Source organism: Pholcus phalangioides, unplaced genomic scaffold (genome assembly GCF_987345545.1).
Source record: "Pholcus phalangioides strain wild (caught in Gottingen) unplaced genomic scaffold, Ppha-v1.0 ptg000022l_1, whole genome shotgun sequence".
In the NCBI taxonomy this organism is placed as follows: domain Eukaryota; kingdom Metazoa; phylum Arthropoda; class Arachnida; order Araneae; family Pholcidae; genus Pholcus; species Pholcus phalangioides.
The window spans coordinates 12698583-12726321 of record NW_028301615.1 but is presented as its reverse complement, the minus strand read 5'-3'; the positions used below and the strand labels follow the sequence as shown (position 1 = coordinate 12726321).

Genomic DNA, 27739 nt, shown 5'->3' with positions numbered 1-27739 from the left:
GGTCAGCATTTATACATACCACATGATTAAATCGCTTCATGCCAAAAAAGGCATGTGATGTTTTTTTTTTCTTTTCAGAATTTATCTTTTTTTACATGTTTTCTGGGGGGGATCGTAATTCCATAGTGCAGTGGTTCTCAAAGTGTGCACCGCCACCCATTGTCAGAAGCTCCGCGTTGAGCTCTTCTTATTAATGTGTGTGCCTATTCAATACATGAAGGGGTTCTTTGTTAGCGCGGATAATGGAGAGCCGCGGATACATGTCCACGTGGGAAAGGGAGACGTGGCAGCTGCAGTGTGTAATGGAAGATATCTATAGTAAAGGTTTGACAATTTGTTGCGAGAAAGGTCTTGTTTTTGCCTTCAACAATTCTGTAGAAACTGGCAAAAAAAAAAAAGTTTTGTTTTCACATTGAAGCGATTCAGTTTCAAAATGCCGAACGAAGACATACCAAAACAAAAACATGAACCGACTTAACAGAAATCAAAGATAATCTACATAGTTAACGGAAAGTTTTCACTAATCTGATTCGGGGGCCCTGGCCCGTGAAGACGACACTGACCCACCCCAGCTCTATGTTAAGAGATTGAGAGGTGGAAAAAAATTGCGAAATCTTTATTCTTTGCGAGTTCTCGATATTTTGCTTCTCTTGCTGGCATTAAGCTCAATGTCAGCCTCGACCTTGTCAGTGTTTTTGTTGAGTAAACACCGCCCAGTACTTTGCGGTTATCCGATTCCTTATTGAGTCACCCAGAAAACATGTGTCTGACCACCCACTGGTTCACCGCAATGAAACCTGTATAATAAGGTTGGAAAAATAATAGAGCATATTTTAACGTTGAACCACACGTTACACAAAAAAAAAATTGCTTTTTCGAATGTATGCTTGAAATTTAGCAAGCCAAGCGTTCTTTTTACAACCTTCTCCCGAAGCATCTTATAGCGTACTTCCTAATCACATCAACATTTTGAGCTCTGTTACTTCATTTGCCCGGCCGTGCTTTCATGTATTTAGGTAAAAATCAGTAGGTGGTCAACCTCGTCGGACAGTATCAGAAATACCACTCGTTTGACACTGTTGGCTACACCAGGCGCCTTCAACCATTGACACAGCGTAGGCCACACCTGACATTTTACTGAGGCCCGCGGACCACGCGTCAAATCCCCCCACCCCGGCTACACTTTTTCTTTTGAATTCGATATTTATAGGGACGTGGAATCATTTGATACCCACGTAAACGAGAATAGTCGTTTTGTGACCACGTAGGAAGAAATTTAAAAGAAAAAGGAGTTGAGGGGAAACACGTGTTGATGACGCGCTTATTGAAATGAAATTAATTTTATGCGGGGTGGTTTTTTTTCCTTTCAATATAAAATGTGTCTGAGTCCGGAACCGAATTCTCTCTCTCTCGTCATCGTCGCGGTGGATCGAAAAGGTTACATTCCATAGCTTCTCGCTGGTGTTGCTGAACTCATCGCTTTGTATGTATGTGTGTGTGTGTTTACTAAATTAGACCCTGACCTTGGGAAGCAAGGAACGTTTTTTTTTTCTTCACCCCAGGCGTTGACAGCCAAATGTAGTCTTCGCTTCCATAGATTCGGCGGCTGCTTGTCGAAAGGGTAGAATTTACCTTTCCGCGACGTTTTCTTTTTCTCTCGTGAAGTTTCTTCAATTTTGTTCCTGTGATTTTCAACTTTTAAAAGGATAATTTTTTTAAGTGGTTTTTGACGGTCGCGAAAGGACGGCGGACGTTGCCCGTTTCAAGTTCGTGTATTCATGCAGCACCTATTGCCCCTTACAAGTTCACGCGACTTCATTGAACTTTCTGATCAACATTAGTTTAAAAAAAAAAGCTTGTGCCATATTTCTTAGAAAAAACACCGCACTGAACGTGAAAACGTATTTTACGAAGAATGCTATTTTTGGCATTTTACATGAGTTTGAAACACGATCTCTAAAAATCTATAAATTGTATCATTACGGAATTTTAATATGATATTCTGCTAAACAGGATAAAACCTGTAAGTGCTAGCACGGTCTTTATCTCAGTAACCGTCCGTCATAGAGGTATGATTCCTATTTAAAAAATGCTCAACAGTCGTTCAAAAATTACCCTGTACCAGTTTTTAGAATGAAATACAGTGTGTAACAAAATAAAAAAAATCTACATTTTTATACGGCTCCACTGTGCTGTAACTTCCAATTGGAAAGTTGTTGCTCTGTCTCTCCTAATACCAAAAAGTTCAAAGTTTCTAAGTGCAATTCGAAAAGCGGAGGAAATTTGGGAAAGAACAGCATTAAATGCGGGTAAAACGGTTTTCCCCCATTTAACGCTGTTCGTTCCCAAATTTCCTGCGTTTTTTGAATTCGAATGTCGCTGTAAATATTCCACTTAGAAACATGGAATTTTCTTTATTGGCATCAGGAGAGACAGGGCAACAACTTTCTGATTGGAAGTTAGAGCACAGGGAAACCGTATAAAAATTTAGATTTTTTTTTTATTTTGTTACACATTGTATTTTCACTCTCAAAACTGGTACACGGTAATTTTTGAACGCCTGCTGAGCATTTTATAAATTGCAATCATACCTTTATGACGGACGGTTGATAAGATAAAGACCGTGCTAGCACTTACAGGACATGCTCTACCTTGCCGAGGTTATGGACTAAAATCGAAGGCCTATCGTATATATTTGTCTAATTAGTGTTTTATAGACGAAATGTAGAATGAAATTTCCAAAAATTCACACGTATATCAACATATTTTGAGCAGTTATGACCATATCATACAATCCTTTAAATTTCAGTACCTGCACCATTACTAGCTCAATGTGCTGTTTTTGTAATCGTATTTGGGATATCTCATGAATTTTGCTTAAAATTTAACATGAAAATGACTTTTTCATAGTGACATATAAGTAGTCCAGAATTTATTATTTTCATCATTTTGACACTTTCTATCAAAAAAAATGTTATGAAAGTTCACTCCGGTACCATTTTAAAGGAAAGTGACAAAAAATATAATAGAATACTTAACAGAAGCACCGCAATTTTCCGGGATAAAATTTAATTTCTATTCAAATACCGTTTACATGCATTTCACAAATAAAACATTTGTTAAAAAATTTTAGTTTTACAATTTAAGGTTTTCTAAACATCGCAGAACCAATTGTGAATACGAATAGCTTAAAAAATTTAATTCATTTAAATTTGAATGTCATGCAATGATGGTCATATAGTCGATTTCTAGTATTTTTTTGAAACAAAAATCAACGCACACACCGCAAGCTTCTATGCTCTTTGTTTTAAAACGCAAATGGCCGTGGCCAAGAAATACGGCACTGTATTATAACAGGTGACGAGTGCCCCTTCCCCAATGTACTTGATATTTTAATGATAACTAGCACAATTTTTTTTTTTGTGGTGTGATTTTGCTTGAGAAAAAATGTGTTGTGTCATTTCACCGTGGCAAAAAATAATGACTATTTAATAGCTCCGACTAGAATAGCACTCAACTTTTTCTTTTTTTCGATAATGTCAAACCAACTTGGACTCGTGCTAGTCAATTTCTCTCGTTATTATCAAAATAGCGGATCTCGTGATTGAAGTACTGCTGATCACTTCAATTCAACTTCGTGTCGCACACCGGGGAAAAAAAAATCTCTCGATCTGTATCTTTATTAGCCAGAGATGTGTTTGTGTGTGCTATGCATACGAAACGAATCGCACGAGTTGCTCCGTATTTCTCTCATCTTCTATGCTGTTCGTGTCCATGCGTACGTACATGGTCCAAAGCATTCCATATGTTCTTATATTATAGTAGATTTGGATATACGGCAGGGCTAGACAACTCGCAAAAAAATGTAGGCACCAAAAACATTTTTACTCGTAGGAAAAAAGGTCCAAAATAATTATTCTTTTGACTTTTTCAGAGTATAGTGACCCTCTTCCGTGTCAGCAGATATGCTGCTATAAATTCCAAACATTTTGCGCTCTTCTCAGCCTGCAATTTAGAAGCTACACAAAGGAAATGAAATTTTTAGGTGCCAATACCAATTTTTTAGTCGCCATGGCGTATTGTACAATAATAGACTTTCGATGAATGATTACAAAAAATACACCTCTCGAACTTTAATTACCGTATTAAAACTCGACGAAATTGTACCGTAATATGAATATTTTGGGAGTGGAGACGGCATTCCGACGCCATTCGGTGTATCAAATGTATTTTTTTCGCGGGCAATATGAGGAATGGTGGCTGCGCTTGCGAATCGCATTCGATGACTCACGTGAAAACTGATTCGGCGTAATGTAATAGGAAGAGTGTGGTTGTGTACGTCATTTCCATCTCGTGTCCGTCTGATAGGTTGGCTCGTGTCTGGAAAAGAAATGGGTGACGATGATCATCATCGCGCGATCATTTTCTTTTCTTGCGATTGTCTCTGGCTGTCAGCCAGTCCTAAAAAAGTGGCGCCTTGCCTCCTCCACTCCCGTCTTGCACAGCTGATAGCAGCTGTTCTTTCCTTGTTTTGATATATTAATGTACGAGAACACGTACATAACATCAGGTCCCTCTCGCTGAGGGTTTTTTTTTTCGGGCTTCTGGTTTGGGCTTGGCAGGAAATTGCCCCAATAGATAAAAATTTATCTGTTCCTTTTTTTTTCCTCAATCAAATTTTGTTTCTGCGTTGTGCGGTTTCAATTATTCGAATTTTTAGTTCAATGGTAGCATCCAAAGCGTATTAATTATTGATAAGTCTTTAATACGCTTTGGTCGCATCCGTCATCGCGTATGGATTCTCGGCATTCTTGATGGTCGGGGTACGCAACTGGATATTTGGTCAGCCGGAGCAGGTAGACGTTTCGGTGTTCCCATGTAGCGTACTCAAAATTTTATCGAGGGGATTTAACATTCCTTCTGCTTGGGGGGGGGGGGCGGTTTACTACAAAAAACCAATCTACACACAAGGTGGGGGGTCCCGCTGCTTACGCTAGTGCCGTCGCGTAATGAATGGCGAAGAAGCGGTTAAAGAGTGAATTTGATGCCTGCCCCCTCTATAAAATCCTCCCCCTCTATTATAGTTGCAACCGTGTTAGTGGTTTCGTATCTTATTTGTTTGAAAGCTTTGTTGCCGCAATCACAATGTTTTCATCTGCGTCAGGTGCTCAAACTTTTGTTCTGTGGTCTATTTTCCAGTCATTTTATTTTTTAATCGGTCCGGAATTACACAAAAATTTTGTAGAAAAATTATTTTATAAAAGTTGAAAAATGCAACCAATAAGTGCATCGGTTATATTCCATCGAATGTAATCTTATTAGCTTATTGGTTTTTTTCCAAGTTTTGCAAAAGATCTTTTATCATACTAAATAGTGTAATTCTGACCTAAGATTGACAATTTTTTGGGCACAAACTGTATCTTTCCGCTCGCTCTTGGATAGTGTTTCCTGAGCGGTAACCCCCCCCCCCCCCCACCGCAGGAAAATTCTGCAGCGGACTAGGGGTTAAGTAGAATCTATACTGACACAATATCAGATCGTATGGGCTTACCTAGAAAAAAGAGAGACGCCGGTATTGCGATGAAAGTGCGATGTAAGAATTCTAATTCCATTTCTCCCAGACCTGTCTCCCTCTATGTAAGAAATAAAAACTTCCACAGAGAAGTTTTTCCTTCTAACTTGAAATTGGTGTACAAAAAGATATGTTTGTTTTGGTGACAGGAAACTGAAGCAAGCTTAGTTTGTTAAATATAAACTCTATGGTTGGGATCGTGTCAGTCAGTCTGTGACAACTCTGTTTTCACTTTGGCGGGCGGCTGTAAACAGTTTTTTTCTAATTCCTGCACCTTTTTCTCGAGGCAGAAAAAGGAAGCTCCCCCTTTTTCCTACCTAGAATTAATTCTTCTTTGTGCCTGATTGGCAGGTGCTGCCTTGCAACCCAGGGAAATAAAAGGAGGCAACCCAGAATTCCTCGTTGTATATGTATGGAGAGGGAAAAAAGACGCTTTTGGCGCCTCCGTGTCGGGCATTCTTGTGCCTGCTGTGATAGCGGGAGAACACCTGTCTACTCTCTAAGCCAATGGAAGCTCAACGGTAAACGGAGGCGCACGATTCGAAAGATGGCGCGCTCTTCTTTTTCGGGGAAAACGTGATTTTTAAAAATACACTATGTAATGTAAAATACACTCTTATTGTCTGTATGTACGCTTTTCTTCCATTCAGTTGAAACAAATGGCGTTGAAGGAAAAGTTTTTATTTTCTTTTTTATCTCGACCACTGTGTGTATCCCTTGAAACACGGTAGTACCTAAAATTACGAGTTTAATTTTTTTTAACAAATCCAGAATATTAATACTCGTCCAAAAATCGCAGTACGTGTATTCTGAGCAAAATGAAGTATACGTTCAAAATAAACACAGTCCGATATCACTGTCGGCTTAAACTGGTTCAACGCTTAGTTTTCACGTGCCGAATGAGCTTTTTCCCGTACGTTTCAAGCTCTTAATTCGAATATTTGCTCTGAAGTTGTTTTATTTACTCGTGTGAAGTTCAAGTAATTTTAACGAATATACAGGGTGCACATAACAAATTTTGACAAAATTTCTACGTCCGAAATAAAAATGGTCATTTCTTATGTAATTCAATGTGCTGAACATGAATTGGACCGTAAAAAAGTTAGATGTGCTATTTCAGAGAAATCCATAGTCAATTTAATACAAGTGCAATAACACAATACAACAAATTAAAGTACAACATTAAGTGTACAGAAAACAAAATAAATATGCAGAAAAAATAAATAAAAACGTGTAGAAACTTCACCGATATAAAGAGGCACAACATTAAAACACATTCAAAAACAAATATATTTCCGCATAATAATTCATTTAATCTGACATTACTTCCTTATGCGTGTGCTGGACATGACGAGCATCTCTTACAATTTTCCGACAGCTGTCAGCCAGCATCGAGGTTGGCCATTTTTCCTGGTAATGTTGTTCTATGGTCCTTACCATTTTGCTCTCAATTTCTTTCCCATTTCTTCATTAAGGCATTCTCAAAGTTTCGTAGCTTTCTGATGTGTACGGCTGTAGACAGCTGAGAACAGGGGAACTCTAATTATGTACACCCGGTATTTTGATCGCGGCAAACCAAGCTCGCGAGTGGCTTGTTTCTATTATTCCTCTGAAGTAATAATTCAAACACGTCTTACTAGATTGACGATATCGTAGAAATATTTTGCATTTCTCTTTCTCTCATACGATTATTACTTGAAACCGGCCTTGAGTTCGTAACCCCCCCCCCTTTCCATTCTTAAGCGGGATCCTCCCAATCCGGGATTTTTGGCGAACTTTCAGGCAAGAACTTTTAGTGTTTTGTATTGATTAATTTTTTATATCCAAAAATTAAGGTATAAAATCGTCCCCCCCCCGGGGGGGGGCCCAAGCTGCATCCTAGTTACCTCCTCATGTGGTACCATGATTGAACCAAAACCACTTGAATTACAGTAGCGTCTCCATAATCCGAGGTAGATGGGACGGGGGCCACTTCGAATTTTCCAGTTGTCGGTTATGTTGGTCAGTATGTTAGTTTAAATTGACGTAAAAGACAAGCAAATGCAATACCAGTAAACTTACTGTATTTTTATTATTGTATAAGATATAGATGTATACGATGTGTTTCGAAAAATGAAGGATGTGAAGAGGACAGAGAGATTGGGGATGGAATTGATAGTGAACGATTGCCTTTCCAATGATTTTACGTTCGCAATTTGGGGACATTGTCCACCGTTACGAATAAAACGTTCTTGCCCCTCTTTCTCAGTGACCTCCCGAAAGTTAAAATGGTCTACGTCCATTCAAGGGAATCTAATAATCTATCTAATCTGTAGTGGTGGGTAGGTAAGATACGGAGTTAGAAATGGGAAGAGTTCAGGGTACATGGGTTCAAACCCTCCCACCTGCAGAAAATTATTCTATGGAAATCTTTTTCGAGTGGTTATAGTGACGGACTCGTGATGCGAGGATCCGGGTTCGAACCCCACAGTGGTGGTCGGCTGAAATTGGTTTTCTATGGTTCCCAACTTCAAGGCGCAAATGCGAGCTGATCTCCCCGTTAAAAAGTCTCGCCACAGAGAGCAACAGTCCTAAAACGATGAATCATTCAATCATAACACTTCACTCATAGTTAGAAAAACTAGTGGCAGATGGCAGTACTACACATAACAAGCATTACAGAGAAACAACAAAACTTCACGTCAGGTTTCACTACACGTACACGCACATTCTCGCATGTACCGATTCGTTGGGGGGTGGGCGGGGTGCATGTGTGGTGTAGTAGGTAGGGCCTCCAAAAAATGGCACGGGGATCCATGATGTTCTTAAGTCAGCCACCTCGTTGGGCAATTTGCCTATTGTGGCGTTGTATTTGTAATATTTTATTACACCGGTTACCTATTCTGCTGCCCTTTCAAACTGAAATAAAGGAAATTCGAAAATTTTCAGTGCCTCAGATTATCCGGAAACTCGAATTTTCGCGACTTTACTGTACCACCGTAAGATAGGGCTGTATCTATGTTGTTGAAATATTTGTTTGTGTTTACGACTCCGTGGAATAAATATTTTAACCGTCAAAGGGTTAGCGTGAATTAAAACTTCGGAGAACTCTGGATTAGAGCACAAAAGCTCGTTTACTCTTGCACCAGTTTTCCTCCCGTTTCAATTGCGTTTTTTTTTTTCTCTCCTTCTTGCCCAGTCTTCAATGAACTTGTAAGTTACGGCAGGATTGAGGGTAAAGCAAGTGCGTTTTTTTTTCCGTTCTAAACGCACACCGAACACGTCTGATCAATTTGATTGACACGGCTCGCGTACGGTGAATCGTATTTTCTTGCGCGGTTTAAGATGAAACAAAGTACATACTCATCCCCCACATTCCAGTCTCGACAATCCCATTGGTTCATTCACCGCTTTCCTGCCGAGATGAATGCATGTTTGGCGTCCCGCCGCTCTTGCCAAATAAGGTTAACCACATGATTGTGGGCTTGGACTCGAGTGGGAGGAGTCAGGAAAGTTGTGTGTCAGCCCCGTGATGTTGTTTTGTCCATAGAAGTCATTTTGCGTTTTTATGCGGTTTTCATTCATGAAATTCACATGTGCAGATTTCAATGGAAAGGCATTTGTGTCTAATTCTCTTGTTACATTGGAGCAATTGTGATTGATTTAGTTTGAATTAGAAATTTTATTTTGGTAGTTTTTCATTTTATTTGAGACAGATATTGAAGAACCGGACACTTCCCGCTTTCCATCTCAAGGAACTGTGGAAGCGTTCCCGAAAGATGGGTTTGGGGGAAACAGACAATAGTTGGGCTCCAATTTTTGGATCGAAGATCCTTACTGTGCTAGTGAATATATGTTGTTGAAATTTAATGCACCAAAATTTTAGGTTTCCCTTAAGCATATAATGACCCACATACAGAAACGAAAATCAGGCTCGATAAAAGGCGTACACCGTAAGTATCATGCCAAAACCCAGGAATTTATTTGAAGTTGTGACATGCACGATATCGGTCCTTCGATTCTCAAAGTAGATGGAATATCAACCATCTGACTCTAGTTACGTGCATAGTTCCATAATATGCCCTCCCTCCTGTTTCAAAATCACAAAAACTATCCATCATTCATTCTTCATAATCACTGGCCGTTATCAATGAATGGCTTTTGTAAGCTCCGTCGATCCCCCCCCCCCCCCACATTTTCTGTTTCCCCGATTCACATACCCTCGCGTTTTCCTTTAATAGGGAGAAAAAAAACTTTTTCCTAACCTTTTTCCTGCTGCAGGTAAAAAAAACTGCTTTTTTTACCCCTCTATGAACAGAGAAAACTCTTCTCCCTCCCTTGGAAGTCTGTTTTGAAGATCTCGCCTCACTACATTCTTGACATTCCTTTGAGTGAGAGCCGCGTTTGCCGCTCGTGGTGAGCGCCTGGGTCGATGTCCGCCCCCCCCCTTCCTATCTTGAGCTTCCTAGTGGGGGGGGGGGAGAAATCTTTCATAGCAGGCATCCCTTCCCCCTTTTCAACTTTTTTTCAAATTATTGAACCCGTTTCAAAGTTGTTCGATTTTTCTTAGGAAAAAAATGACATAATTTATTCCTTCTAATTTTTTTCAAAAACTGCAGTACGCTCTTGATCATAAATATTTGACGCTTTCTTTCGTTTAAAGAAAAAAATTCGAATTTTGGCCTAATACTAACACAATAAAAAATGACGATGATTATGCGAGTTGGACATATAAGGTGCATAAGGTGGTTTTTTAATTGAATGTAAAGAATGCAAATATGATTATTACTCTGCAATTTGGGAGCTCACGTGGGATAACCATAATTAATTACCGTGGCTTCTTGAAGAAATGGTGCATTACTGAATTGCCACAAAAAGGAATATATCCTAATAAAATCTGAAACAGTCGGGATCGCGAATTTTTTTCGACTTGTGTATATGAAGGCGAATGAACATCAGGATGGAATTTGGAATGAAATTCAACCGGTTTGTCTTTTTTTTTAGAAAAAAATTTCTGCTATAAGTTTCAGTGTGTGGGCGGTATAAAGTGGAACTTTTATAGTGAAAATTTTTAGAAACAATTTTTGAAAGAAAAAATTGCTATTAGTCGCCGCATGTCTTAAAAATGAAACTCTTAAACCTTGAAAAAACACGTTTTTTAAGATTATGTATCACCGTGGCGATTCCTCTAGAAATACAGTAGTCTGTATTATTTATTGGAGTGATTATCGCTATTATTTTGTTGGAGTGAGTAATTTAAAACTTCCATTTGAAACTACTGGTCCCTTGAATAATGTGAGTTTTTTTTGCATGGAAAGTTCTCTTAGTAGGCAGTGAATGGCATTCCAGAGAAATGGATTTTCCCACAGGTTTTTTGAATTTTTTCTCTTCCCTTATTTCCCTTCCTTTATCCATTGCATCACTTTCTTCCTGCTTCCTCAGCTGACCTCTCAAGAGATTTAGGAATTTGGTTCCTCCCTTTCCATTTTATTTCAATAGCTCCCCACCACCCTGATTCCCTCTGTGGTTATCGACTTTCTTGCTTTTTGAATCACAGGATAAAAAACTGATTTGGAATTCAATATCAAATTTCTTTTGCACAATAAAAAGAATTTAATCCCCTTTTATGAAAAATCGAAGAAGAGGAAAAATAAAAATGCAATCTGTAGAAGTAAAAAACCATTTTAATTTATAGTGTTTTCTAAATCTGTTTTGTGTGTGTAATAAGAGTAGTAGTTAATTTTTTTATTTATTTTTCAGGCTGCTATACTGCAGCATACCGCAGAATACATCTATCAGCTCGAACAAGAGAAGACGAGACTTCTGTCCCAGAACTGTCAGTTGAAGAGGCTGGTGAACTCGCAGGTTAATCATGATAGCGATGGAAGCTGTTCCGATTCTCCTTTGCCTAAAAGGAAAAAGATTGAAATCGGTATGTGTGTATTGATTAGAATCAAATGGTTTTAAATTTTATAGATCACATTAACAAGTGACAAGTAATGAATAGTGTTAATTTCAGTGCCATAATCGTTATTGTATTCCATTAACAGCCGTGCGGTAAACACAAGTTTTTTCATCAGCAGCTTTGTATTTTGAAGTTTTCTAATTGTTTCCTCCGATTAAATACGTCTTCAGAAAGAAAATATAAAACTTTAAGCAATATGAAGCTTTTATGAGTTCATAATCATAGATTATCAATCACTGATAGATCATCTCCGAAAGGAAACACTTATTTTTTATGAACAGTTTGTAGATGTGATTTCTCTATTCTGCATGGAAATACTGACATGGAATTATATTCTGCTCAGGGGCAATGCAGAACCTACCTTGGGGGGAATATAATAGAACTTTGTCTTAATTTATTTAAAAAAAAAATTTTATTTTATTTATTTATTTTTTTTGTGAATTTTTTTTTTTGATTGAGTCTATAAGTGCCGGTGGGTACCCCCCTTGGGAGAATCTCCGGATTTCTGGATTTTCAAAAGTTGGCATGTCTGCATACACATAGGGACTGAGCTTTCATACCCCAGCCCTCCCACTTAGGAGATTAGTGCTACAATAACTCGGATGCCATGCAAGATTATTGTATGTATATAAATATAACATTTTGAAGATTTATCATTCCTTTCATTTCAATTCCCATTACAGTAGAGCCCATAGATGAAGGAATTGGAAACATGAGCCCTGCGCATAGCGAACCGAGCGTTGATGAAGTCAAACGAGAGATGATAGAATTGCGATATCAGCTTGACAGAGAAAGAAAATTAAGAATGGTCCTGGAAGAACAAATGCGTAATCTGGAGGCGCAGCTGTACCCTGAGCGCATTCGTGAAATTGCTCAGCAAGTCCAGTTACAGTATAACAATGGCAGTGGGGATGTAAGTTTATACAGTTGAATTTTTGCATTTAATTTTATTCATTTCTATTGTACGTCAAAATATTTTGAAATTAAGTTGTCTAGCTGTCTAATCTCGCTAAATTATATCCTGTTACTTCTCTGTAGGAAATAAAGCAGTTGTTGCCTTCTCTGAATCTAACTCTGGATGCTGCCGGATTGACAAGTCCACCATCTCAATTATCGAGCGAAGAAGCAGACAGTTCACACGAGGTCCCAACGGCAGAGACGAGTCCAGAACATACGATTGAGGTTCCAGAAGACCTTTCTGGGAAAAATGTGGGCTCTGTGCCTGAAGTTGAAAATCTTGTTAAGAGAGAAGCTGTTGTACCAGAGATTCCAGTAGCGATTGAGTCTCCGTCTCAAACAATCTCCTCTGTGGTCGACTCTCCGGTCATAAGAAGTCCTTCACCGCCTTCTATAGCTGTGCCAGTTGTAGAACCTCTAGCCCCCATGCAACCGCTACTCTATCCTGCTAGCACGTCGCGGCAGAATCTTGAAACAATAGTCGAAGCTATAAGGCATCTTGAGGGTGACCACTTGTTCCAGGACGACCCAGAACCTGTTGACCCGAAGCTCAGGCAGTTGTCTCTCCAGGAGAGATGCTCGGTAGAAACTGAAATGAAGCTTTCTCAGTGCATCAACGAAGACATTGCCTTCCGTCATCAGATCATACAGAGTGCGCCAGTCAGTCAGTTACGGCCAGGTGTCATTGTATCGAATCACTCGTAGAGGCACACTGAAAGTCGGGGAATCAAATAAGTATTCCTAGTTTGTTTGACAGTGGGTTATCATTCCACCAGTTCATAATTTTCATTCGTCATACTTCCCACTGACTGTAAAAATGTAACCATCAAACCATTTATTTCATCAGATTTATGGTAAAATCAGTTCCTGTCATGACCCTATTGGTCTATTTTGATGACATTTTTTTCCTCTTTATCTTCGGATGGAGTTGGGAACAATGCCACCAAAATGTAGGTCTCCCTCAGTTTCACCCCTCCCTGTAATCCATTTTTTGTATATTGTTTTTAGATCATTTGTTGGTAATATTATTGTTGTTGAAATAAGTACCTCCCTTGTCAGTATTTGGCAACAAAATGGCAAGAGCTGTTCTGGATGTCTTCATATTGGTTAAAAGAAGGAGATTATAAGTTTCAGTTTGCAATTGTAGCTGTTAATCTCTTGAACATCAGGGCACGTTGCCTGCTGTCAAGATACATTTCAGGTGCTCGTTCTCGTCTATTGTTCTTGGTTTATTCCCCACCCCCCGTCTCCCGTGTATATTATCCGAGGTTTTGGGAGCTTTAGATTACATGATCTTATTATTATTCGCCTCTGGAACAAATCTTTTTTTTTTTGTTCTTTTTTTCTGATTGCGAGGAGCTGAAGTAATAATGTGCAACGTCTTAAAATTTATGTGCGTTGTTTACAATCTAAGGCTGTAAGCATTTATAACCAGCTTTTCATCATTGTGGTTATGAGCAGATATCCTCTGCTCTTTTATTTTTGATTCGCATGTACTGTAGATTTTTCAATGTTTTTAACTTTAATCCAAAGAGGCGAATCAAAATATGTGATCGTCTTTATTAAGGCGCTCAGAATATCGTATTTGCGAAAGCGAATTACTCAGTTTTAAGAAGCGATCTTTTACTTGGCATCGATTACAACCTCTCGATCAGTAATTGCAGAAGCTTTTTACTTTTTTTAACATGGAACACTTGTGGAGATTCAAAAAGTCTATTTGTTTTTTGATGGGAAATCAATTTTTAGTATTGCACGTTTATCGTTATTTCTTTGTTTTTTTGTCTATGAAAGAGTTGTATTTTTTAAAGAAAAGTACAGGGTGCTTGTCCCTTAGTTGTATAGATGCCAAATAATTGGTCAGTGAGTAAATAATGTGAGGTATTGTAACATTTTAGGCTGAAGAAGTACCAACCAACTTTCCCTGTAACAGAGAAATTTCCGTTACAATGTATTTTTTTTAAATGAAAATCTGTTTTTTAATCATGTTCATGTTTTTTTTTTGTTTTACTATTTTTTAACGGAACGTTCTGCTAGGAATCAATGCAGCGTTTTTTTTTACCATATTCTTCCTTAACTGAAAAAAGAAAATGTAAATATTATTTCCATGTGTTTTTACGATAATGAAAATCATAATTTTTTTTTTTTGTTAGAAGTATCAAAGTTTTTACTTCTGATGTTTTTCAGTTCATGTTTTGCTTTTTTTAAAAATTCAAATACAATGTAAACAGTTCGAAAGGTTGTTCATGAGAAATCAAAATTGTATTTACATGTATTTCAATTGAATCACAACTGAAGCAAAAAATTGTGTAATCAAACAAAACTGAATTAGAGGAATTTTTTAATTGTTATTGTCGATGACCATTGTGTGAAAAAATTTCCCCCCCCCCCCTCATGTTTTTTTATTTATGAATATGGGGTTTTATATTTTCCAAGGAACCAAAAATTAATATCCCACAAATGCTCATTCAGTTCTTTGGGAAGGAAAGGGGGATTATTAATAAGTTAGTGTTCTCTTTAACCAGTCATTTGGCCAATTCTATTTTTTTCCCTTTTAAAAGTTTGAAGCTAATAAAATATATTTTACTGATTAAAATTTCCTGTGAATACATTGAAACTGATTTCATCATGTTCTTAACTGTGAAATCATCAAATATATATATATACAACAATTGAAATAATTAGTAATTAGTTTCCAAAAAGCGAAATAATTTGACCAAAAATTAGTATGATATCCTTGGCTGTGGTAGCCAGATGCCTGGTTAAAATATGTATCATGCAGATTTGGTATCATTTGTATAACATTGCCTCCTCTGAAGTTTTTGGGAAATAAAGCTCTTGTTTTTCCATTCCTTATAATTCATATGAAATTAATTTTTGGATAAAAGTGGCTACACACATAACTGCAAGCTTGACAAGCAAGCACATTGAATGTTTTTGTACAAGCATGTATAATTTTTCTTTCGACAACATACGGCCTAAGTATTTGCTCCAGAACCAGTTTGTACTTGGTATATGGTGAGCTCTGGCAATGATACGCTTGCTTTGGCTGCCTTTGTCCTTGTATACGCAAGAAAAATTTCAATGAAAAATACCAACATTAGCTCACTGAAGCTCACAATATTTGCAAGCTTTCTACACAGTTTCACTGAAAACTGAAAAAAATTTCAATACTGAAATAAAAATTCATTCAATATTGAAGCTGCTTATACAATCAAAATACTTGATGCAATCAAGTCTCCTACAGTTTGCGTTTAAGCTTGTTAAGCGTGCAGTTAGTCACCTGCGTAGCCACCTTGAAATGTTGATGTAAAGAAGTCAATAAGGCAGCAGCTGTATACTCTGTGTGCCAGGGGCCAAGCATTTACAGTGATACCTTGGCTAACCAATAGCACAGCATACAAATTTTTCTGTTAACGAAGATTTTCTTTCGATGTTTATCTGCCTAACATTAATAACTAATAATACAAGGCCACAATGGGCAAAGTGCCCAATGAGGCCATGTTGTAAGGAAAATTTTCGTGCCAATCAAAATTAATCCAATGAGTAACTTTCTTTTAAACCGAGCACAATTCTGGTCCTATTGTCATGGGCAATTTACTACCGAATAAATTGTGCCGGAAATGTAAGAGTGCGCATACTTAACAGTCTGTGTGCGAACTAGTGTTGTCAGATTTTTTCCAATGTTGCCACTCGTATTTCAAATTGTGAATAAATTGTAATGATTGAATATTTGTACCGTTGTAGACCTGTTGCTCTCTATGGCAAGACTCTTTATTAGAGAGATCGAAAACTCATCTTGCCAAATGAGTAAACGGTCCCCCAACCTAGATCGATTTATTTTTACCTAAGAATCACTCTCTAGGTACACCTCTTTCAGTAACATTTTGAGTCATTTCATGTGAACGATTGAGTTAAGGGAGAGAATGCATTGTTTTAAAAAGGAAAAGAAAGCCTTAGGTGAGAGACAGTGAATGGCACTACCTTAAGGAAAAATTATTATTTTTATACTTTATTACTTATTGCCCCTTATTAAAAGTAACATAGCACTTTTAATAAGGGGGACTATTTAGTTTTTTTACTGCATTTCACAACGTTATTTAAAAAGGAATTTTCGAAACATCTAGTGGCATGATTACCCTGGTACTGAGATACTGTGCCACACCCAGAGGCACATGCAGGATCGACCTTTGGATTGCGCACAAAAGGCTTAGAGGGCACAAAAAAATTTTCTTCCTGAGAAACTTCCCAGGTTATCACCCTTCAAAAAGCATTTGAATTAACAGAAATTTGTTAAAGTGCTATATAAAATGTATTTTGATATTTAAATTTTTTTTTCAAATATTTCTTTTCTAATTTTTGGTTGACCCCAGCATACGCCTCAAACCACACTCTCGGGGTCATGCCACCACCATGGTGGTATTGCCCTGATGTGGCATCATTACCCAGTGGGACAATATGGTGGATGATCCTAATTCACGACTAGTGAAGACGCTCACACACAACAATTATGACACAGAAATGTATAGTTGAATATTATTTGAATGTATCACACACACACACACACTAATTACAGCAATAAATTAACAAAAAAAGGCACCTTGATTTGTCAGAAATTAGAACGAAACAATAAAAAACAATATTTTCCATGTAGCGAACACACTGTTCTAGCCTGAACATTTACGATACTGTGAGTTTCTCTTGTTGCTTGCACCTCCCTACCAGTTATAGTTTCCATTAACATATACTTAATACCAGACTAAGCAGTCTAGGCATTGTAGGAATCTTTTCCATCTGCATGTGTGTGTAAGAGAGAAATGACCTAACTATATCGCCTAGTAAACAACCTCTTGTATTTGTTCCCCACTTTTGCTCACAAATAGCAGATATAGCATACTATAAAATAAAAGTTCAGTTTTTCATCTCCCTGTAAATCCTTCTTCATCCAATTGCAAAGTCGTTTTTCCTCAGCCTTCGATCAGTATTTGTCTTATTTAACAGTTCTTGGTGTTTTATGAATGTTACTTTAAAATTTTGGACAGTTCTTGGAACGAATTAAACAATTTTCCATAGAAACTTTGTGTGAAGTCTTGTTCCAAACTAATTAATGTGATTCTGGAAGAAATTATCTTCGCTAGCCGAAGTATTACTGTATTTCAGTGTCATTTTCCCTCATGTACCAATTTGTTATTAATTCCTCAGAGAAATGCTCATGAGGTGCATGTATGGTTGGGTGATAGTGTTATCCCCCTCCCCCACACAGGTTTTTGACACAGTACTTATATAAACATGAGGCATCTGTCACAGGAAGACAGTACATCTGAAATGCAAGCCAGGCATATCTCAGACATCATAAATACATTATGGCCATGCATGTACACACACGCACAGCATATTCTAACATGCAATTCATTCGAAATTCCCCAGAGGAATGAATTTGTTGCTTTTTTTGGGGTTTGAGTCCTGGAGCACTTGCGGGGGGGGGGGTTATTCACAAAAATATCATTTATTTAAAAGGTTCCCCCCTCCCCCAATGATTTTGTTGCTGTGTTTCGACTTAGCTCGCCCACCCTTATTTTAGTTGAGGATTGCCTACAACACTCGCAACAGTAATAGCAGAAAAAGAGCAAAATTTCCTAATTATAAGAAAGAATGGTGGTCTCACCATCTTGCTTGTTCGTTCATGTACAAGCGAATGTGGTTGCATGTACTGTGAATATTTTAAAAGCCTTCTCTTGTTAAACAGCTTCAATAACGTTGATTATAAGCAGGGTATATTTTTTACATTCTTTGTTGCAAGTCAAAATGCAGAAGCTGCGGTTTCTTTTTTATTTCATCTTAGTGTTTCTTAAAGTGGGCGATATCATGCCCCTGAGGTGTGATAGTAGAAGTTTGGGTGCAATGTGGGTTTGCTTCGGATTGAGACCACTGAGGTTATATACAGGCCTTACTGTATATAAATTTCTAAAACTGTCTTGTAACTATCTTTTTAGAGAGACTGTCACAAAGTGAAATAGTGCGTGTAATGCAGAGGTTTTCAACCTTTTTCAGTCACGAGCACTCGAGCACTGCCTCTGTACCCATCATCAAAATAAGAGCACCCTTATGATAAGTTTGATGTACGAATGCATGAAATCAGGATCATTTCAATCCTTGTATGCAATTAGTAGAAGGTGTTTAATTGGAACGTTGGTCAAGTGCTCGCAAGCGCCAAATTGGACACGAGCACTATAGGTGTTTCTGGGAGCACTGTGGCTTGAGAGCAACGGAACGGGTTGAAGACAGCTGGTGTAATGTTTCTTTCATATTAGGAATCAATCGAATGATTGCATTGTTTCTGTGGAAGATATTTGTGTGTGGCGAATCATAATAATAATCTACATAGTGTGTGTGTGTTATAGAAAGCTTCTTGGTATACGTAGAAAAAGAAAAAAAAATGATAGATTTATCAATAACAGCTCAATCCTGTAAATTACGAGAAAAACAATAAGTTTCTGTGATAAATATATATATAAATGAATTGTTCACAAGTTGGTTGGTCGATGGTTTCAGTTTTGTTCGTTTTTGTTTTCTTTTAAAGTTTGATAAATAATCGCACTGTGGTGTATTTTGTACAGTGAAGTATCAAAATAGTATTTATACTCAATAAGATTTCCTGTCGATGGACTTGGACTCGCTCCTTGAATGAATGTTTGTGTCGAGAACAAAAAAAAAATTGTCTCTAAATCTCTCTTTTTTCTCTTTGACATTTTTAGCATATATATATATATATACATTCATAATAATTACACATTATTATAAATATACAAAAGCTGAAGCTTGTCCGTTTTTTCATACAGTCATTTGTTACGATATCGAGTGTGTGTTGTTCGTCTGTATATATACATTTGTTGGTTTTTATGTTTTAATCTTTTTTTTTCTTCTTTTTTAAATGTGCCTCTTCAGCTGCTCTGTTTGCCAGAAATAAATGTAAATTTCAGGACGGTATTTTTTTCTTCTTTTTGTCTGCTTTTGTAATTTCTTACTTGTACGCAACAGCTGTCTTGGCAGTATTGTGTGTTACCTTGGAGGTGGAATAATGTTCTGGGAATGTAAGACCCTGCCAGGAATATATACCGGCATTCTAATTTATATGCTCGGTTTAAAAACTGATAGTGTACCAGCAGGACTGTCTTAAGATCATCATAGGTCCCCCCCCCAAGCAAGGAGATTTTACTGATGCCTCTGACTGACTAAAAATGCGGCCTCTACCAATGTAGCTTACTCTTGAAAATTTTGAGAAGAGCACATTTCCAGGAGGCTCCACTGCACTTGAGGCCCATGGGCTAAGACGATGGTGAGAGAGAACTAGATCTTATCATTGGGGTCTCTACTATATACCTGAGCCCTTGTGCTTAGGGTTGCCAAACGTCCTCATCTCAGTGCCATCTTAATGCATGAACCCACCCTGGGACTCAAGTGCATAGAGGGGCCTCGTGAAAATGAGATCTGGTTAATCCTGATGAGACATTTCCTGAAGTGAACATATCTCGCCAGGTGGTTGGGGGGGGGGGGCGCGCTCAGAATTTCTCTTCTTTGGTCATCACTTTGACCAAGGAATGCTCATGAGATGGCCATGGTCCCCATACATTTTCAAAATTTCCAGCTTTTGTCCTTATTTTAAGGTTTCCAGAAGAATTATATTTTTTCTTGGGAAAAAAACCCCCAATGCAAAGCAGCTGATGTCTATTCTCATCAGCATCTGCTTATGGTTTTTCCCTGCACAAATTTGCAGACAACAAGAACCCAAGTTACTTCCAAGCAGAACAGAATTTATCTATCATGTGAAGGACTGCTACACAAAATAATCCACTATCTGATAGTACGGCAGCCATGGCCCCCTGAACTGCCGTAATTTTAGTATGAAGAAGACGGACCAGAAACAGCTCTGTGTAAAAATAAAACCACAACATCTCCATGTTGGGAATACTATAGTTAGTTAAGCGGGCACTACTATTAAACCACACATACACCTTGTACATATTCCTCTGCGGAACATGTTTTGAACTTAGCAAACATGTTGTGAAGTTTGTTTCTGTGTAAGGCTTGTTATAGTGCTGCCATCTATGTTTCTACTATATGAGAGAAGTGCAATTAATGATTGAAGATTTTATTGTTGCAGGCCTGTTGCTCTCTGTGGCGAGACTTTTTATTGGGGAGATCATAATGGTGAGCACTGGAATGTGGGGAAATTGCCCTCGGCATTATACCCTCCGAGTGTCATCTTAACTAATGGGCACATTTGTGGGATGATTACAATTAAGAAAATTAAAATTCGCAAACGAGAGACCAGGATTCGAGTCCCCGAGAGGGCAGAGATGAATTTTCTTCCTGGTTTCGAGGAATATTGTGTTGTGTGTATAATTCTAAAAAAAGTCCCCCGAAAAAAAAACCCCAACTTCACACTTTTTCCTAAGAGGCCCAATATTTTCTTCTGTGCCCTTAACCCGCTTACGGGTCCACGGCCTAATTGTAGAATTGTATGAAAAAAAACGATAAGTTGAAATAAAAAAATAAAAGTTTTAATCAAATTTAATTCCCACTTCTGCTATTGTAATGTTATGATTTGATGATAATTGTACTTGTAGAGACATCTCTCGATAGGAATATGAAACATCGTTTTAGTTTCTTTTGCAGTCCACTAGATAGCATTGCTGTCACACTGCATTTACTATTACTGGATAGAACAGGGGTAGCCAACTTCTTTCTGTTCGCAGGCTAATATAATGGTCAGCTATATCGTCGCGGGCCGCATCAGTGGTGCAACTTCGATGCAAAGGCCGCTCCATTATTAATTGAATTAATTAGTTATTAAATTAATTTCTGCTTACCAACTTCTTATTTCATCACTATAAATAAGAAATCTACTGTTGGAACCCGATCGTTCAAATAATGATCCCAAATTTAATTTTTTTCCACGGTAGTTTTACCTTGTCGCGGGCAGCATAAAATCACTTCACGGGCCCCTGGGATAGAATGTCCTCCCCCTTGTTTGAGTGCATTCTCATTGTAAGATTACTAGTTTCTGCTGCTGCTGTAAATGGGGCTTCAATGGCATACACCAAGATTTCTGGGTGTTTCGCGATAAAAAGTATTTGCTGTAAACTGCTGTATGTATATATTAAAAAGTGGTTGTTTTTTTTTATTGGTCTTTGTTTTCATAGTAGCGTCATCTGTTGTGAAGGCATGTAAGTGACATTATCGAGGGTGTGCGTACATGCGTCCTCATTTATAAGTTTCAGAATCTTGAAACACCCTACTCGTGCTTCTGCAATGTACTTAAGTACCGTCTACATATATATTTGGGTATAAACAATTGTTACAAATATTTCAAATTATTTCTTCAAGTTGTCAATATAATTGAGCCGCTAGCACTTTTCAATGCTCAACGGCTCGTGGTTTGTTTAAATCAAGAAAGTTCAGAAGCCAATAGATGGCAGCAGTTTTTTCCCTCAATATCTTTTATTTTGTCTTCGGTTCTGAAACATCAAGAGTTGCAGCGGGAAGAAATTTAGAAACACATGATGTATTATATTATCATCATAGCCTTATATATACCCTATAAACGGAGGTGGGGGGGGGGGGGGGCTTCGCTTTAATGATTTACCGTGATCCCAGTCTAATGCTTCATAGGCAGTATGTAAGAAACAAAAAATAAACTACACAGATTGTATGTGAAATCTAGCAGTGCTCGTTACGTGTCCAAGAAGTTCTGCCATCCATCTTCCCATATGGAAATGCGTATAACTTTGGCAATTGTGTTTATTTTTGCCCTTTTTTTGTTGAAGGGGGAAAGGATTTAAAACACGTTTAGAAAATTAGTCCCTTTTGCTCTGGAAGAATTTTTCTGTGCCTCCCACGACTCCAACTTCCCAGACATTGACCACGGCCGACTCGATTCAAGGCCAATGAAGATAGAGATCACCTTATTTTATCCATTTGAACCTTAGGCCATGACTCCCACATCTTGGAGAAAGGGCCCCCACGCTGGGATTTTTGGTGGGCGCCTAAGCCAGACATCTCACGGGCCGTCCTATAGTGAATTTATAGCGACCGTCCTACAACGCTACACATATTCAAGCATCACACTTCACTCAGAATTTGTAATGTAGATGGCACCACTAAAAATTCACACATAACACTATAGACACACTAAGACTGTAAAGTATACATACTCACACTTCCGCCGCAACTCAATCGGCTGTAAATTGTCCATGGCGGTAGGCTGGAGTTGTGCTCGGTTTGAAAGGAAGAAAGTGAATTTATGGTATGAAAAAACCAAAAATGATGGTAATTCTCCCTGGCCCCATGACTGGAGCCCTGTCAGTCCCACCGTTGTGTGGGCCATAACTAAATTCGAAATTCCCAGAATTTTTTTTTCTGTTATTTCTGCTTTTTTTTTGCAGTTCTGTTCAAGTTGAGAAAAATTGTTGTTGTGGACGGTTTTATTGATAGGAATAGTGGCGCCATCTCAAGGGCGTTGCGAGGGGCGGGGGGACCAGACCCCCCTCGAAATGTGAGAAAATGACCGAAAAAAGGGAAAAAGATGGCCAAATCCATTGTTCTGTCACTTTGGTCCCCCCCCCCCCCCCCCACGAACGAAATTTCTGGATACGCCCCTGCGCCATCTATTGTGGAAGTTGAGAAAAGTGACGTTATTAAGGATGCGCGCAGACGTCCCCATTTATCAGTTTTGGAATCTGGTAACCCAAGTGGCGCTATCTGTTGTTAGAATTAACGAAAATGATGCTGCCAAGGGTGCGTGCAAGCGTCCTCCTATCTTAGGTTTTAGAATTTCACAACCCTATTTCTGCATAATGCTTGTTATGTGTAGTGCTGCTACCTGCTGTCAATTTTTTTAACTATGAGTAAAGTGTAATAATTGAATAATTGTATTGTTCGTTGCATGGCCTGTTGCTCTCTCTGTGGCGAGACTTTTTTTCGGGGAGATCTGCTCGCATTTGTGCCTCGATGTTGGGAACCACAGAAAACCAACTTTAGCTGACTACCATTGTGGCGACGGTGGGCCACTCGACCACCACAGCGGCATAAAGTGCGGTTTCGATTTGAGCAAGCCCCATTCACTTCGCATTGGCTATTGCACTCGTGTAGCTTGTCCCGTTGTAAGTCTTGTCCAGTTATAGCTCAGTGGTCTTGTCACACTCCCATTGTTGAAGACGGTCACAGCTTAACGGCAAGACCGTATCTGGCCAGCACCTCCTAGAAATAGAAGGCCTCCGCACTCTGCTTGTGACGTCAGTAAGTAGTCCATTTTCCCTCAGAATATTCAGGGGAAAAAATTCCCTGCTCTTGCCAGTATCATTATTGTGAGGAAAAGAAATGATCGGGCTCAGAATTGGTGATTTCTATGCCCCACATCCAATCACTACGCGGTATTTGTGAGCCAATCAGGAAGATTCTACGCCAAAATAAGAAGAAACGAAATAATATGCTGTGTTTCAAAATGTGGCAAACTTGCTAAGTATTCCGAATGACGTTTATGGCACACAGTGCAGAGGTCTTCTATCTCTAGGAGGTGCTGATCTGGCACTTCCTGTCCTGGATCATCCGGGGATTTTCCTCAGAGCAACACGAGTTACGTCGAACCCCGTTTGCAGATTCGAACTTCATTATGGTTTCGAGCAACCCGTAATCAATTCAGAAACCCAAATTTCCTACACAAAAGAAGCTCGATTGATCTAAAACACTTCCGACGCTTTTGGTGCCAGACAATGGGGGGGGGGGGGGCGCTGTATCATTTCTTCCCATTTTTTTAGACAAGACTTTTTCAATACTAGAGGGGGAGGTGGAGGAGTGCCGGTTGCACCCAGCTGCGGACCTGCTCATGGCTCTCGTGTTGAGACGTTCCTTCCTCCGCCACTGCGTATTACGAACATTCAACGTGGCCGTTTAAAACGTGTTTGTGAAACTCTCATTTCCTTATAGTGAGTGAGTGAGTGAGTGAGTGATCCGACAGCAACCACGTGATGATCCAATAGAAACAAAGACCGCATTCTTTTCATCTCTATTTATTATGACACACGAGCGCATGTCACTTTGACAATGTTCCACTCCGGCGCCCCCACAATTCCACGTTTTTTGGCAGAGTGCCAATTCACGTGTGTGAACAAAATCCCAGACCTGGGAAATCCTTGGATTTTGTTCCGAAGCCAAAATAAGCAACAAACACTTTCTCGTCTCTCTCTCTTCGACTTGTCAATCACTTCCTTATTGACTGACACTCCCACGGTCAAGGCCTGTCATCTGAACCAGTGTTTCGCAAAGTGGGCAATATCGCCGCCCGCCGGGGGACGATGGAATTATCAATGTAGGGCGATTACGATTAATTCTACGGGAAAAAAACATTCAAAAAAAGCTTGACGTGAGATTAATATTCATACTTACAGTATAATCAACGGTTACACTATACCAGTGTTTCCCAAAATGGACAATATCGCCCCTTGGTAGGCGATGGAATGGTCCGAGGGGGCGATAGAAGCTACGGATTTAACATAGGATCCTATGGGTTCACTTGATTTGGGGGGAGATGAGTGAAAAAATTTCTGAAGAAGGGGATGATGGGATAAAAAGTTTGGGAAACTATGGTGTGCACCATCCGGCCCGTAGACTTTTTTTTTTTTCAAACCGAGCACAACTCAGGTCTATCGCCATAGGCAATTTACTGCCTAGTGAGTTGTGCCGGAATTGTAAGTGTGTGTACCTAACAGTCTGAGTGCGTATCTAGTGTTGTGTATGATTTTTCAGTGCTGCCATCTATATCTTAGGAGTGAAGTGAGTGGTATGTAGTGACTGAATATTTGTACTGTTTGTAGGCCTGTTGCTCTCTGTGGCGAGACTTTTTAACGGGGAGATCGGTTCGCATTCGCGCCTCGAAGTTGGGGACCAGAGAACACCAACTTCAGCCGACCAACCATTGTGGCGACGGTGGGGCTCGAACCCAGGTCCCCGCGATGCGAGTCCGTCACTATGACCACTCGACCACCGCAGCGGCACCGGCCCGTAGACTGAATGCGGCCCACCGAGGGGGGTTCCATCCGGGAAGGGTGATCCAACCATTGAAGGCTTTTGTAAAAGTTTAAGCATTTTTCTTCACGCGGACTAAAAATGTTGTACACCCATAAAAACTATCATAATCAAAGGCCGACCATATTTCCTCAAGGGAAAAAGCGGGAAATTGTGATTCGGAATACGGAAAAAAATTCTAGGAATTTCTAATTATTGCTAAAAATCCGACGAAAGGTAAGCAAAGTGTTGCCAACTATGATGAAAATCACCGAAAAATTGCCAATTGCTGGAAATGAAGCACTATTGCAAATTGATGCAATTTTATACGAAGGAGTGAAATTATAATTCCACGAAACAAAATATTAACCTCTTTGCTCCAGGACCAAAATTTCGTGAATGTATGGAAATGACCCGAGACGTAGAAACGGGGCGTAAATTCACCGTTGTCTGTTTTCTTGAAATTTTCCCCTTTTGGCTTTGGATAAGGTTACCAGGTTCGAAAACTGAGAAAGGAGTACGCCTGTACTCGCGCACCCTCGATGACGGACGTCATTTTCCCCAATTTTCGCAACAGATGGAGCCACTTCCCCTCCAAAAAAATAGGGTTACCGACCGTCTTCCTTTAGGAGGATACGTCCTCCTTTCTGATGTCATTTGAAGTGTCCTCCTACAGAAAATTCGACCTTTTGTCCTCCTTTTCAAGTTTCCCGAATCACATTTTTTTCCTTGGGGGAAATTTTTTTCTCCACTTTGAAACATATATTTGGTATGAGTGTTTTTGTTCCCCTCCACACACACACACACTTTCCCCAATAGCCATTGAAATTCCTCGAATTTTTTCTGTTTCTGCTTTTTAGCGGTTTTGTTTATTATTGATGTGGCCGGTTTTATTGGTACAAACAGTAAAGCCATCTATTGGGGAAATTGGGATAAGTGACGCCACTAAGGGTGCGTGTGCAGGCGTCCTCCTTTCTCAGTTTGGGAATCAGGTAACACTACCCTAGGGTTAGGGCACGACCTCCTATATAACCAATAATATTATCTAGGTGGTCGTGGTTAGGGTAACCTGGTTCAAAAATTGAGAAATTTACGCCTGCGCGTACACTCTTGGTGACGTCACTTATCCCAATTTTTACAATAGAAGGCGCCATTGTTTCGACCAATAAAACCGGCCGCGACAATAACTTTTCCCAACTCTAACAGAACTACTAAAAAAAGCAGAAAAAAATTCTGGGAATTTCGAGGATTATTGGTGAATGCGTGTGGGAAAAAATAGAAATACAAAACTCATATCAATGAGGAAATATATGTTTCAAAGTGGAACAAAAGAAAAAGAAAATAATTCCAGAAACTCGAAAAGGAGGACAAAAAGGCGAATTTTCCGAAACGTAGGAGGACGCTTGAAATGACATAAAAAAAGGAGCACGTTTGGTAACTCTACTTATCACCACAATTATTTTTCCAAACTAAAAAAAAACCCTACATTTCTTATAGAAATTTGATAAATCCGGTTATTATGCATAATCAGCAGCTATTACGCATAGTTACCAACCACTTTTGCAAGTTTAATAGATTTTGTTTTTTACATTTACTGCATAAATTTTTCACATCTACTGCATTCACATAACCACCACCACACAATTACCACACACACAATACGTATTAACAAATATATATTTAAATCTTGCTTAAATTTCAGCCTAGGATGACGGATTCGATCAGTGATGTTTGCTTATGTCAAAAATGCTGATAAATGTGAAGAAAATATGCAATTTTATGCATTTGTGTTCATATGAAAGAGGTCAAAATTTGTGCAAATGCATATTCACGAATGCATTTGCGCATAATTCGGGCGGTTCTGTTCGGTTATGGTTCATTCGGTTGTGAAAAAGGTTATTCGAACTCAACCGATAAGCTGTCAACAAAGACGGGAACAAAGATTAATGATGTAGTAGATGTTTGTGAAGTATAGGCTGGCCGTATTTGCTCAAGGAAAATACGGAATAGGGGCCATTTAAGTATTACGTCAGCATCGATGGGGGAAGGGGGGGTTTCCTATTTGCTGACTTTTGATGACAAGGGGGGGAGGGGTTTGGATAATGCTTACGTCATCAACCACCCTTTATGAATATATGAAATATTTTTAATGGCATCTTACTCGGTTCGCCAAAAACGAGAAAAACCTTTCGATACTTTGTGGGCTC

At 38.9% G+C, this 27739-nt stretch overlaps 1 protein-coding gene across 2 annotated transcripts in view; it reads left to right on the top strand.

Moving 5' to 3' along the window:
- crp (transcription factor cropped) overlaps window positions 1-18892 on the top strand; it is a 47963-nt gene extending 29071 nt beyond the window's left edge. The window contains exons 1-4 of one of the 2 annotated variants that reach the window (XM_089249554.1): window positions 11089-11222; window positions 11312-11483; window positions 12200-12429; window positions 12555-13291. In XM_089249554.1, coding sequence (XP_089105680.1) covers window positions 11178-11222; window positions 11312-11483; window positions 12200-12429; window positions 12555-13178 — 1071 coding nt within the window. In that variant the 5' untranslated portion in view covers window positions 11089-11177 and the 3' untranslated portion in view covers window positions 13179-13291. Of the gene's footprint in view, window positions 1-11088; window positions 11223-11311; window positions 11484-12199; window positions 12430-12554 lie in introns of those variants that run through there. The other variant, XM_089249553.1, reaches the window with a different exon arrangement.
- The last annotated feature ends 8847 nt before the right edge of the window (window positions 18893-27739 follow it).